Source organism: Natator depressus, chromosome 2, assembly GCF_965152275.1.
Source record: "Natator depressus isolate rNatDep1 chromosome 2, rNatDep2.hap1, whole genome shotgun sequence".
Taxonomy (NCBI): domain Eukaryota; kingdom Metazoa; phylum Chordata; order Testudines; family Cheloniidae; genus Natator; species Natator depressus.
Window position 1 is genome coordinate 220,493,030 of NC_134235.1, and position 15,286 is coordinate 220,508,315.

Genomic DNA, 15,286 nt, shown 5'->3' on the forward strand with positions numbered 1-15,286 from the left:
TTACTAAAAAACCCTCTAAAATAGGGGCTAGAATTGCCCTGGTCAGTTACATGAACACTCCCCAAACATCAGTGGCTACCTGTGTAAAGTGCTCAAATATGACTGTATATGAATGTTTTTTCATAGCTGACCACTCATGCTTTTTTGCATGGATGAGTCGAAGAAACTCCATTCCTGAGATGCTAAGTTAGCATCTTAGCTAACATTTTATTAAATACAAGTTTGCACCCAATATATACCATGACCAGCTAATACATTTTAAAAATGTTAAAATGTGTCTACACTTGTTGCAAAGTTATTCTTAAAAATACATCAACCAACACATTTTCAAACCATCTATGTGACCCTGTCTTGTCTAGGAAGTGTCTTACCTCTGTCCCTTCCTGTCCCTATTCCCCTCAGTGGAGTGTGATCTTCAAAGTCCTATAAAAACACACGTCGTCCCCTCAAGCCCCAAAAGAAGGGCATGAATGCAAAAAGATAAACTTGTTGTGTAAGTCTACACAGTTAAAATAAAGCCAGAAATTCAGCTTAGGTTGCTACCGCAAAGTTAAGTCGGCCATATATTTTCAGGTAATGTTTAACATCCACTATATTAAACTATTCATTTAACCAGAAAAACAAAATTCACATGTGCTACACGGTAGAGTTAACATATGCAGGAACGTTAAATTCCATTTCTTGATCTTGATTTTAACTGTGCAAAACTTAGCCATAAATGCAAAGCGCTTAACTGGTAAGCAATTTCCAGATCACAAGTATGAGTTTTCATGTGGTTTTGTTTGAACTCTGTCTTTTCCTAAGTAGTACAACCTTCAATACCCAAAGTAAAGAGCACACCAGTTAAACCAATGGAAAGGAACGTACACTGGCTCTATCCAGTATTTGAAGTTGCACTGTCTTAGTCAGAATCAAATATCGTTACGATGTCTGTGCTTATATTTTCCTGTTAATGTTTTATCTTTATTGCCCCTGCCTGCTTAGATGGCTCTGGGTTTTGGACTGTTTGTTTAATATATACTGAATTCCCTAGGAGCTAAGGTTACTACTTGTGTAATAAAAATTCTACCAAGAAGCGTATGGTTATACATTATATTTCCAAAACTCACCGCTGAAGAGATTGCATTCGTCTCTCCTCTCGATCTCTGGCAAGTCTTTCTTCCTCTTCATCTGGTACACTAGAAAGATGGGAGGGGGGGAGGGTGAAGAGAGAAATCGAGAGATTTTCTGTGCTTGAAAAAAAGCCTGTTGGTCATTTTTCAGACAATGTTTTAATCGGCCCTTATTTACAGCTCTTACAGATGCACTTGACTCCAGTACATGGTTTAATTCACAACTGACAAATTGGTAGCATTTTCCCTTTACACTAGAAGTATTTTTAGTTTTGCAGTACTTGCACACTTTACCAGCTAAACCTACGTATACCATATAAGAACTAGAAAACATTTGAAGCCAATGCCTGTCAAAGGATATTTTATTTTTCTTTTAGTTATTCACCACCGGACTTAATTTATCCCAACTCCTTTGAACACGAAGAATTAGTAATTGTATACTTTTGTCACATTTCTCCAATCATCATCTCCCAAAACTGAATGCATGATCTGGAGATGTGTTAATCAGAAATATTGATAAGTCTCAACATGTGTTGGTTGAGATGTGAAGACTAACAGTACCATATATGACAGGTTTCAGAGTAGCAGCCGTGTTAGTCTGTATTGCCAAAAAGAAAAGGAGTACTTGTGGCACCTTAGATCAAATGCATCCGATGAAGTGAGCTGTAGCTCACGAAAGCTTATGCTCAAATAAATTTATTAGTCTCTAAGGTGCCACAAGTCCCCCTTTTCTTAGTACCATATATGTGCACTTACATCAGCACTTAAGCAGAGCAACAGTGACATCCAGTGGCTAGAACAGGATAATCACAGCAAGTCACAACATAGATGTGCCATACATACATATGTTGTATGTATGGCACATCATACATAGATCAGAAGGGGCAGTCTGAATTCAGCCGTTCATTAAAGGACACAACTGTCAAGTCACATTTCCATACAGTTGTTTTAAAAACTTACTATTGTTACAAGTACCATCCAAGAATACTAAAAGTGATTACAGTGGAAATGTTTTTAAATGTGTATGTTTTGGGTACATCTTACATAGCCAAAAACCCCCCCAGAGCAGCAAGTCTCAGAGCATGGGTCAATTGACTTGGGCTCACGGGTCTTGCGCTACAGCTTGGGCTCGAAGCCTGAACACCTACACAGCTATTTTTTGCCATGTAGCGCAAGCCCAAGTCAGTTGACCAAGGCTCAGACTTGCTGCCTCCGTTTTTGTTTTTTTTCGGGGGGGGGGGGGGAGGGGAAAGGGAAGGGGAGGGGCACACTATGTAGCTGGATCCTTTTCCGTGCAGTCAATTTCTGTTTCCTCTATTTGTGTGGGCCTCTCTCATAGAAAGGGGAGAGAAAAAAAAAAGTAATTTTTTTTAATTGCAGAAGATTAATTTGGGGATAAGTCAATAAATTGACCTTTTGTGAACCTGACCAGATTTCAAAGTGACAGCATCTGTTTAAATATCCTCTGTCTGGTATAACTTCAGAATGAACCCACTGTGGCTGAAATATGTGATACAACAGAAGCCTCTAACTCTTGCACAGCCTTTTGTAAAACTGGATTATCAGAAGGGCTAGGAGGGACTACATAATAGTCCCAACTCACATTTCTGTTCCAAAATATATAGACGCCCAAACAGCTATTACATCCCTCTATAGCAGGGGTTCTCAAACTGGGGGTCAGGACCCCTCCGGGGGTCACGAGGTTATTATATGGTGGGTGGGGGTCACGAGCTGCCAGCCTCCACCCCAAAACCTGTTTCGCCTCCAGCATTTATAATTGTGTTAAATATATTAAAAAGTGTTTTTAATTTATAAGGGGGGAGTCGCACTCAGAGGCTTGCTATGTGAAAGAGGTCACCAGTACAAAAATTTGAGAACCACTGCTCTATAGGACTTGGAATGTACAGTATTTATTATTGGACAGCATTGGAATTTAAAAGTATTTTCCTGCTTCGAACCACTCCAGGGAAGTTCTGAGTTAAGCTTATCATAGAAGTCAACTAAACTAAAAGTAACCATCATACTTTAAAAAGAAAAAAGAAAAGGAGTACTTGTGGCACCTTAGAGACTAACCAGTTTATTTGAGCATGAGCTTTCGTCGATGCATCCGATGAAGTGAGCTGTAGCTCACGAAAGCTCATGCTCAAATAAACTGGTTAGTCTCTAAGGTGCCACAAGTACTCCTTTTCTTTTTTCTTTTTACGAATACAGACTAACACGGCTGTTACTCTGAAACCCATCATACTTTAGTATTTCAGCAGACTGACAAGTTCAGAAAGGAGCAATAGATTGGCATATACCATTAGTTTCATGAACCTTTAGCTCTGAAGAACATGGAAGCAGCAAAACTTCTGGTGCAAGATGCTAACAATGATAACCAACTGAAAATATACTAGGAGAAGCCCTGGGAGTCTTGGCACCTGTAGCATGAACAGAGCCAGAGGAGCAATTGGCACCAACGATGCAGGGATTCATATTCCTGAATGCTTGTTGGCTGAAGGTGATGGTGGTTGCTTCTCTCTCTTCTGGGGCAGTCAAGCTCCCAACACGAGATGTCTATGCAGCAGCCAGAAGTAAGGTTCCCAGGCTGGGCAGACAGACTTGTTCTCTCAGGGCCTGCATTACCATGCTAAAGATAGCTGTACGACAATGCTGCACTGGTGGAGGCTCAGGCTAGCTTAGACCCAGCAGGTAGAGTGAACTTGAACTCAGATTACTATTCTAAGCCTCCACTGATTCCACAACATCCACAGTTATTTTTAGCCTGTTAGCGAGAGTCTGGCTATCTGGGCTGGGAGGCTTGCTCCCAACTGTAGTGTAGACAAACCCATGGAAACCTCCTCAACATGCTTTTCTTGCCCTCGTTTTGGATCACAGCTGAGAGTGGTACTGATGCCTCCTCAAAACAAAGTGCCACTTGAAATTGGTCCCGTTCTGATAGCTTCATGCGCTAATGCAGGCTTCTTTGGTGCCAAGGGAGGCCCCAGAACTACAGAGGGGATTCCTGATCAGGACCAAGATTCTTCAGAACCAAAGAGATTCCATGTAACTGAGTAACGGTAGCCGCCTGTTTACGAAGAGATGCATTCTTTAGCAGGGAAGCCCCCAGAACCAAGGAAGTCTCACAAGGACAGGAACTTTATGAGAAACAGGACACAAATAGTGAAGATTATTTTAGCACAAATGGAGTCCTGGCACTGCTAGACTCACAACTTGGCACCAATGTACAGTCTTCAGTGCTAGAGGCGATATGCCAGCTGAAGACATTAGATTTAAAAATTTTAGTAAAGCTAATGTTAAAAAAATTATATAATACATAGGTTAAGAAAAGAGGATCTGTACATCTGGGTATAGTGCTTAGATTATCCACAAATACAAAGTTTGTTTTTAAAAGTCATATGATACATAGAGTACATAATCAGCAAAAGCCTAAATTTAGGTGAATAGATTTAACAATACAGTTTAGATATTAGAATCTGAATACTCAGGTATATCACTCATGAAAAGTTGTACATAGATTTGGTTGTGAAAAGTAAAAATATATCGATGAGTGGAGATTGTCACTCAGTAATTAAGAATTAGGTAGGTTGTCCATTTAGAAAATAGTGACCTTCGAAAACAGGGGTCCTCTTCAGATTGCTTCTGGCTCTTGAAGTGATGATGGTGTACCTGTGTTCTTCACCTGTGGTACTAGGACTACCATCTCCTGGCAATCCTTGCACCACGCCCAGTGGCAGCCGATATACTTCTCCAGTTGTCGCGTAGCGTTGCAGGCATGAGTCCAGAGCGAAGCAGTCTCCCCCGTCTTCCAAATTCACCTTTCAGCAAGCCGCTCAGGTAGGTGGCGACACCTTGAATGGAGGTGGTCATGGCGATTCACTTCTTGACGGCATCCTGCAGAGCACACTCCGCGATGTTCCTCACCGTGGCGTCTGAGCACATCAGAAGGCGGAAGGCATGAGTGATCACGGCAAAGTCGCACGGATCACCCATTTGAGGGACGCTGTCGCCACCCTGCCTGTGTGAGATGTATACTAGTTCATTGCTGGCCCTCTGGGGAAGAAGCATCCACTTCTTCACCAGCTGCTGGATGGTGTTGCCTGCTTTGTTAAGAGGTACCTCCGCTACAGCGGATCCCCTCAGGATGAATGAAATACGGGGGATTAGGAAGGTGTTCAGAGCATTGATCTTCTGCCACGATGCCAGTAGGGAGGAGTCAGTCCTGGCCACCTCTTGTAGGATCTCCGCGATGGTATCTGCTGGACGCGGAAACCCATCAGCATGCAGAGATGTTGGTATGCTTGCCTGTCCTTGAGGAAGATCATGGGATCGCCCTGGACGTAAAATGGCTCACCTGGACCAAATCCCTTCTACCGCCATCGATATGCAGGGATGCACACTTCCTGGTACTGAAGCGGAGTCCCATCCAGTTGGCAGCCTGGCTGGTGAGGTCAAGCATTTGTTGGAGAGTCTCAGGGTTGTCTGCGACCAGGACCAGATAGTCTGCGTCGGCCTGGATATTCACTCTGTTATCATATAAATCGAAACTTCTAGACCCCTCGAATGAGTGGCTCCATGGCTAAGTTGAAAACTATGGGGCTCAAAGGGCAGCCTGGCTCCGGATAGGAATTTCAGGCATCTCTCCTTCCATGGAGTGGATGGTGGCGGTGCAGGCTTCAGACAGTTCCTGGATTAGTTGGAGAAAGTTTTCAGGTATCCCAAAAACTCTCGCAGCATGTCAAAAATGTGCTGATGGGGCATCAATCCAAAAGCACTTGCCAGGCAGAGCCATGCTATGGCACACTGCCTCCGTGCCCTCCTGGCCATGTGGATGGCAGTCTGAAGGACAAAGTTGTGTGCGTAGCAGCCTTCACATGACATGAAGCCTTTCTGGATGGAGCGGATTGCTCCTCCGTTCACTGACCAGTCTGTGATCCTAGCCGAGAGGCAGCTGGCATACAGTTTGTACACGGTGGAACAGAGAGAGATGGATCTCCAGTTATTGGGGTCGTCTCACTCACCTTTCTTGTAGACGAGCACCGTCATAGATTTCTTCCAGGAGCTGGGAGTACAGTGGAACTGTTTGCATTTGTTGAAAATGGCAGCTAGTACCAGGGGTTTAGTTTTTTCAGGAAGTTGTAACGAATGCCATCTTTTCCTGGGACGGTGTTTTTGGTCTTTGTAAGTCTGGTCTCTACTTCCTGTGATGTAAAGTCTTGTTCCAGGTCCTCTGCATAGTCAACCCGGGGTAGAGGATGAAGGCACTCTGGATGCTGCACGTCGTTCTGAGCTACATGGTAAAACACACCCTTGAAGTGTTTGGGACACTTTGGGACAGGACTGCGCAGTAGGATGAAGGCCCGTCGAGGATTTCTCTTATAGCCTTAGGGCTGATCGACCAGTAGAACTTTTGGATCCTGGATGCTGCTGCTGGGTCATAGCAGCAACTGATGTTCCTTCTCCTGGCTTCCCTCATGTTGTTGCTGTGGTGTCTGGATGCAGAAGCTCTGTGCGCAGTCTGTGAGTTCTCCTGAGTTCCCTTCCTCCCAGATATGATTTCTGCAGACAGATCTTTAGTGAGTCTGTCTACAAGGAGGTCAAAGTCCTCAAAGAAGGCTATCCTTGCCAACTCCTCCATCCAAGCAGCTTTCCATGGTGTGGCAGCCCTCACCGTGGGCCGCTGCTCTTCTGGCTGCTCAATCTCCGCAGGCTGAGACTGGAAAACTGCTGTGGGATTAGTCTGTTGCCTTTTTCCCCTCCTGGCGTTGAGAACTCCATTCGGCCGGATCTTCCGGAATGAGGGCAGCATCTTCCCTTATGGATTTCAGGGCAGCACTGGTCCTTTTAGGAAGAACAGTTTTAGAGGCAGCGGTACTGGCCCTTTTAGGGATGCAATCTTGCTTTGGAGTTTCCGGAGCAATGCTAGTCTTTCTGTGGATAAGTTCAGTCTGGGGGGTCTTTGATGCAGTGAAACCTTCTGGGGTCAAGGTCCCATTGGGTGGTCTTGGAGGCCGTTGTGGTCCGTCTAGGGGTGGGGTCCTGTTGCATGGTCCGAGCAGTGGAGATAATCCTCCACTGGCTGGGTCTCGCTGAGTGGCCTGTGAGGTAGTGCTAGCTCTTCTGACGACAGGGTCCTGTTAAGTTACCTGCGGGGGGCGCTGACCCTTCTGCCAATGGCGTTGTGCTGGACGTACTGCAAGGAAGCACTAAGCCATCTGGAGATGGAGTTGCTTTGCATAAGCTGCGAGGTAACGCCGATCCTCCTCTTGGCAGGGTCCAGCTTAGGGATTTTCGAGGCAGTAATATCCAGTTGGCTGGTCCCAGGGGCAGGGATAGTCCTTCCCTCAGTAGATGGTTGGACCACCTTTTCATGCTGTGGCTCTAGAGGAATAGGTTGGGATGCAGTAGCCAGAGTGTTTGGGGAGTCGGAAGCTGGAGCTGGCGCACGTGGTGTTTCTGCTTTCGGAGCCGAGATGGGGTGGTGGCAACATAGACTGATAGAGTTGGATTCTTCCAGTTTGCAGGTGCCTTGATGAAACTTACATTTCTTCTGCCTCTTGAAAGGCAGGTTGCAGAGGGCACATCGAAACGCAATCCGGTTGCTATGGATTCTCTTGAGGTGTCTGCTGAACCGCCAATGCACTGGAATCCTCAGACTAGATAGCAGAAGGGACAGAGGAGTGTGTCCGTAGAGAGGGGATACTGGAGATAGATGCAATCATTCTCCTTTTCTTCTCCCTCTGTTAGATGGGCTTCAGTCGTATTAGTGGATTTGCTAGATGGTTCTCATTGCTCTGGGACAGTAGTGTGATATTACAACCTATCTGGCAGAGATTTCTTTTTCACAGGAGCCATCCTTGATGCGCTTGGCACTGAAATCAAGAGGTCTACTCCACTCCTTAGGTGGAGGTGGTGGATGAGACCGGCCAAGAAAGCTTACTCTGTGAGAAAGGCTCAGAGCCTCGATTGCCCATCAGCATGGGCCTGAAGCGTTGAAGACTTGCACAGTGCAGCAGTTTGGGAAAATCCATTTCCACCAAACAGAACAAACGGGTACGTGTAGCCTTCTCTGGGAACACAGATGGGAATGACACACAATTTAAATCCACGTTTTTTTTTAAATCTTCCTTCTTGGTAGCTACAGATCAGTTCTATTTCATTGGCACAGGGACCAAAAATGAGAAAACAGTGCAATGGCACAAATCGAGTAATATCTAAAAAAATTCTAAAGCACCTAACAAAAAATAACAAACAAGAGAATAGATTATTTGGTGTACAGAACCTTAGAAATTCCTCCAGATATGGAGAGAAAGTCCTTATCCCTATGGCAATTGAGGAAAGAAAGGACAACAGCTAGTTGAGACTGCACTGCCCTTATAAGCTTGCTCCAAATATGCAGTGCTACAAGAGGACACTTGTGCTGCCCCAATGAACATTATTTTCCAGAAGGTGTCTCAATTAGGATTATGCACCATTTAAAAACAAACAAACAAAACAACTATTGCTGTCATCCCATACACAAATCAAACAAGACACTGCTTGCTTATTGGATCCCTTTGAAGTATGTTAAACAATTAAAGAATTAAACCTGTGGCAACAAGTGAACTTCAGAAACCCTCTAAGATCTTAGAATGTTTGGTTTTTGTAAAGCTTGAAACTTTTTTTGAAGCTAACTTAGGCATCCTCAAAGCCTCTGAGCAAAAAGGTATCTCTTTATCTCTACTATGATCATGACATTTGTGTAAATTAAAGGAAAACAGGATCTCTGACAACTGATTCCTGAGACAGTCTACTGACTGCTAGCTGAAATACCCTGAAGCAGACTCAGGTGCCTGGACACTAAACTATATTGAAATGTTGCTTGGTTTATACAGGATAGATACTAATTTTATTCCTCGTCTTGGCCCACTTTTGTTCAGGCACGAACTAGCCTTAAAAGATTCTTATTATCTGTACATTTTAGTATGTTAGAAAATGATGAGTGATATATTGCTTATTTACTAGATAACTTTTTGCTCATGATCTGTGTCAAGCTGCATTAGAATAGTAACTGAATTTTAATTAAACACAAAACAGCATTTAAATTTTATTAAAACAAAACAGCCTTAAATGTTTTGGATATATAAACGTCTTATCAAAACATGTTTCATATTTACAACTCAATTATAGTAAGTTTAGGTCTTAAGATGCCTGTCTTAAATTCAGATTTCATTTTAAACAGATTTAAAAAAAAAAATCTTATCATTTAAACAAAATCAGATTTCGTTTTTATTTTTTTAAAAATCATTGATTTTTATCTACCCTGGCAGGCAGCAGACTCAGGATGTGGTATTTGTTTATTTTTTAAAAAAATGTTGCCGCCTCAAGCAGTCGCCGAATTGCGGCCACAACAGCGGCGGAGCTGCCGCCGAATTGCCGCCGGGCCTGGAAGAGCAGCAGGGCTGCCGCTGAATTGCCACCGTGGGACACGGACTGCCACCCCATTCTCAATGCCGCCCCAGGCACCTGCTTGGAAAGCTGGTGCCGGCTCAGACAGACAATCATTTAAAACAAGCGAAATGAAGAAAACTAATGGATCTTATAACCGTAGCCTGTCCTCAGTGGATACTGTAGCTGCTATACCATAAATCTGTTTCAGTGCAGAATGAATATTAACTCAAAGTGTAAATGCAGAGCTAATTTAATTTATCTAATGTGCTTTGATTCAACTACCTACTCTAATAGTTACATGACATTTTGTACAATTAAATATTAAAGCTTTTTGAAAAAATTTAAATTTTACATCAATCTTTGGAAAAAAAATCCTGTTAAGATGATTGTTAAGTTTTACACACACCATACATACTCTGAGATTTTTATTTTTATTTTTATATATATATATATATATGTGCATACAATCTTTATTCATTTTACTTTCTTACCAGGAAGATGTGATTAAAGAATACCAGAGTGGGGTGAATAAATATGTTTACATCTCTTTTAACCAAAAAAAATACCAAATTTGTTTTACTTCCAAATTAAATTTCTAGGAGAGCTATTGGAGATTATGCATTGTAGGACCAACAAAGCTAATAAAAGAAAAATATATTTACCCCCTAGAACGCCTTCTGCAGTAGCAGCAGTAACAGCAACAGACACCAATGGACAGCAGGATGAGTCCTGCTATTACAGCTATGGCAATGATGAAGGCCTCAAAGTTCACTGTAAGAAAAAAATATATATATATATATGTGTGTGTATATATAAAATTAAACAACTTGTAAGACTTGAGCAGTGGTCATTTGAATTTGTCTTCTCCCTGCTTCCTCTGATGAACATTTGGTCTTTCCGAGTTTCATCTTTGGTTTTTTTTATGCAGTACTCCTAGAGGAGTTTTAGTAAAATAGCTGCTAGAACGACACGTCGTATAGTTTCACATAAGAACTCTGCCACTGTTACTCTCTGAAAAATCATCATTCACCAGATTGAGATCAGGTTGCTTTTTAATCCCTTTGTTAGCCCTCTCCTTTTAAACTGTCCATTCTACATAAAAACACAACCTCATCTCAGATTTTGACATGGCAATGAAAGTTCCCTCCCAGTTTTTCTACATACACTATGATTTCTCAGTTACAGAGCTACAGAGTGTTTTTTGCATAATTGGGTAATTTACAACCACTATACAGATCTCCCAGACATTTTCAGAGCATAGATTTTTTATTTTTTTTTAAGATTAGAACCATTAGAGTCAACAACTTGCGTGGTTAAATCCTGGCCCTAAGCATCTGTTTTGAGTTCCGGCCACGGAAGAGGTCATTAGAAGCTTTGATGAAAGCTGCTCCAGTGGAATGCAAAAGACAAAAAATGGATTGGAGAGGATTAGGAATGGAATTGAAGGAGAGGAACTCTAGACCGTAGCTGTGGACTGTGCATTCAATGAGTTTAGAGATGAAAGGGAGAACGGGTGTTAGAGAAGTAAGGGTTTTTTTTAAAAAGCGTTCTCAACTCTCCCAGATCCCATCCCTTATTTTATCCCCTTTCCTCACCACAACTGCTTGCTGCAACAGATCTCCAATGCAGCTCACAGATGTGTTCACTCTTTTAGTTCACATCAAAGGCCAGAAGTTTACAACTGTGGATTTGTGGTTATGCATTAAATGACAGAGCTCCCTAACGTAATTAAGTAGAACCATGAAAATTTTTTCAAGACATTGCATTCTCAAATGTATTCCTTAGTATGACACTTCACCGCAAGATTTAATCTGTGTTGTGTGGCATCTGTGAAAGGGATCTTAAAAAGGAAAGACTCCTGCTACAGACCTTGTCTAATCCAGCACCAACAGTGGCCAGCACCAGATGCTTCAGAGGAAGGTTTAAGACCTCTGCAGTGGTAGATGAGGGGTAATATGACCCCCAATAGATCTTATTCTGGTCTCTAACAATTAGAGTTTTGCTTGCCTGAAGCATGAGATTCAGTATCCCTTCAAAAAAATGTTATAATTAATTAATGACAACTCTGGATATACATATAAACATTCAATCCTTTCTGAATTTGCTAAATTCTTAGCCTCAGGTGACTTTCTGTGGCAATGAGTTCCATAGTCTAATTACAGGTTGTGTGTAAATTATTTCCTTTTGTTGGTTTTGAATTTCTCATTCTTCAATTTCATTAAATATCCCCTTTTTGAATCATGGACAGGAGAAGTAAAGTTCCTAATCTACCTACTTTATGCCATTCATTATTTTAGATTTTTTTCCCCCCTATTCCCTCTTATTTATCTTACAACCCCATTCTTTTTCCATGGCCTTGATCATTCTTGCTGCCCTTCTCTGTTGCCCTGCCCTCACCCCAAAGCCCGCAATATCCTTTCTGATGACATATCTCCCCTCACTATGACTAATTTTCAACTGATTCTTTTCAATAATTCACTAACACTTTGTGTTCTTGTTGGTTTGTTTTTTTTAATCTAAAATTGATGTTTTTACTGAGTTGTAGAGAAAAGGCCCATCAAAGTAGAAATCAAGATGCAACCTTAACAATGCTTCTGACTGGCATACTTCAATAATTATGGAGATATTGGTCCATCTCAACAGTTAAGCATGACCCCCATTTTGCACAGAGAGCAGGGAGTCAACCTCTGTTTTTTATGAAAATACATATCCTCCCCAAACTTACAGCAAATACTCACTGAGTACAGAATGAGTTTTCTGAAAACTGACTAACAAATAAATTCAAGTTTAAATTAATTTTTAAAATGGACTCTAAACAATTTAGCATCTGTGTCAGAATTTGTCTTGTCCGGATGATCTGAATATTGGAACAATACAGGCTCTTAATTCTTCTCTATAGTTAAAATTCATAAAAATCTTATGAATAGATTATTTAACAAATTAGACTGTAATTAAGCTTATTAACAATTGTATCCAACTGTTATGATTAGATAGGCTATAAATAGGGTCAGTTTAACATCTCAGGTAATTTAAGAGGGGCCACTGTAACTTCAAACAAACACTGACTCAAGCAACCATCATCTTTACCCTATAACTAATCTTCATGAAACAACTTTACTGGGGTTGTAAGTAAATCAGTGGCATGAGGGAGACCGGCCACATTCCAAGAGTTCTTAATGGTAGATTTGCCCAATTGTGTCTGCTCTCTTAGGTTATGTCTATACAGGGATAAAAACCAAAAGTGTGGTCAAGCAACTGACTATACAATTTAACAAAATGGAACAAATATCAATGTCATTCTGTGTTCCTGCATCCACCAGCTACTTTATTTGCTTATTTATCCATAAAAATACAATAAATTCAACTGATGTTGCTTTTACACTCATCTTCCTCCTTTAGCTTTGACCAACCATTTGTCAGCATGTCACGTTCCAGATATCACTGGTATCTGGGACCTATATGTTCCCCAGCTTTCCATTTTTCCACCAATACACAGCTGAACATGAAAATGCATTTCACGAGCTGCACTGTTCATTTTCAGCAACACTGAGTCAAAAATAAGTGGCTTTGCTTCATTTCATTTGCAAAAAAGAAAAACAATAGCACCATCCTCAATGTGGTATTAGTTCCCTGCTGTGTCTGGGACAAACTCCATGAGACCATATATTCATATGGCATGCTGCAGTGCAGAACTTGTAATAACTCGGGGGCGGGAGGGGGCGGAAGCAGGGGAAGTCTTTTGGCAACTGTTCACTTATTGTGCAGAAGGTGTGCTACTATGAAGTTTTCATCTTATGGTTAAGCTACCGTCAATCTACAAAATGAAAACCTGCCTAAAATAATTGCAAGTACTTCCCATACTAATGATACGTAGGAAAGAATTTGTCTGCTCAGCACACCATGTGGCATCAGAAGTTGAACAGTGAACAGTAGTTTTCAGGAATACATAGTTTGAGTTTCTCTTTTAAAAGAGAGTAAATCAAACAGTTCAAGGAACAATATTTATGAATTGTAAATCTCTCTTTAAAATCTCTATCACTACTGCTGTAAGACTAAGGCTTCCTTCATGTCTCCCATGGCAGATAAAATTTTAATAAAAAATTGGATTTTTTAAATTTAAATTAAATCTATATCTTTTTAAAAAAATATACCTAGTTAAAATTAAAATTGAAATTGACAACCTATGTTAAGGCCTAAAATAACAATATATTAAAATAATTTAAATTAAACACAAAAAATAATATTAAGCAGTATGCTTGCTCCAATTTTTAAAGAAAATCAAACGACTGAAATGGAAGTCACTGGCTAAGCTAAGCACGTGGAACCACAATTGGTTGAATTGCTAAACCAGCTTTCAACAGCAACAGCTTCTTCTGCAGAGAGAATATTTTCTTCATTTCAGTTTATTCAACTAGTTAAGTTGAATGACTAGTTAATTTGAAGTTAAGAAACTGAGTGTTGAAAAAAGCAGGAAAACTTGTTCTCCTCTTCCAGTCTATGACTAAAATGTAAGTGTGAGAGGATAAGATCTACTAGTTCTAAAATCTTGAAGGAGATGGTAACCAAAAAAATAACCAGTTAACTAACTACAGATAATACCTCATTTCTGTAGTAAATCAATTAGTTTTAAAAGGGAAAACATGTATTGATAAAAAACTGCTTTTTTATGTATCCATCACATTTAAGGTATTATTTTTAATACAAAAATTTTAAAATGTTGTTTTTGTGCATTAATTAAATTTGAATTTCCATCCAAATAGAACTTGGCACAAATTGTAAGTAAAAAATTAGTTATCTAGTAAATAACGAACACATCACCGTTCACCATTTTCTAACAAAATATAAAATTGAAAAATTAAGAATCTGAATAAATGTAAATTAAGATATAGAACAGCTTAAATAAATGTGTGTATAGTGTATCCTCAGAGGAAAAAAAGCACCAACTCTGGTGTGCAGGCTATATTTACCTGCAAAGCAACATGTTTTAATGGCTACCAATCAATGAGAATCAGCTATTCTTTAGGAAAAAGACTTAGAAAGTACAAATGCAAAACATGACTAAACTACGTCTTAAATCAAGGTTTCCTGCTTCCTGATTTTAATCATGATTAAAATGTGATCTAAAATCAAGCCACCCTGATGTCTCCTAGTGCACACAAGTGAGATTCTTGTTGGTCCATTTTGGCTGTGAATTCACGGCAGGGATCATCACTTCCTTTCTATTTTGTATAGCACCAATAAAGCTTCTCACAATGACAAGCCATGTGGGTTACACAGACCATAGGAGTCACAATCCTTACATTAAGAAAAGGAGTACTTGTGGCACCTTAGCGACTAACAAGGTGCCACAAGTACTCCTTTTCTTTTTGAGGACTTGTGTTACAGACTAACACGGCTGCTACTCTGAAACCAATCCTTACATTATTCATGCACAAAACTAATTTGTGAATTAAAGTTGTTAGGCTGCATAATTTGTCAACACAAACTGTAAAAAGTAAGGAAATGAGAAGTGAAGCCATGCTACTCATCAGCCCCTCCCCCCCCTTTTTTAAAAGCCTCAATTGCATCTCTTCAGCACTCACAGCCAACACACCTCCATCCTTAGACTGTACCACTCTCATACGCTCTTGAACTTTCCATTTGCATTCATTCTAGTGGAAGTACTGGTATAGTTCCAGTTCTCTGCTGCCATCATAGCTGTCTGTCCATGCTGAGGAGGCAGCCATGAGAGCAGCAACATGCTT

General features: G+C 40.8%; 1 protein-coding gene across 1 annotated transcript in view; it reads right to left on the reverse strand.

The window, feature by feature from the left end:
* The window catches only part of LOC141981745 (pituitary tumor-transforming gene 1 protein-interacting protein-like), a 57,154-nt gene that overhangs the window by 27,045 nt on the left and 14,823 nt on the right, over positions 1-15,286 (reverse strand). The window contains exons 4-5 of the mRNA XM_074943388.1: positions 10,205-10,313; positions 1,110-1,178 (exon numbers count right to left, since the gene is read on the reverse strand). Of these exons, the coding sequence (XP_074799489.1) occupies positions 1,110-1,178; positions 10,205-10,313 (178 nt within the window). The remainder of the gene's footprint in view (positions 1-1,109; positions 1,179-10,204; positions 10,314-15,286) is intronic.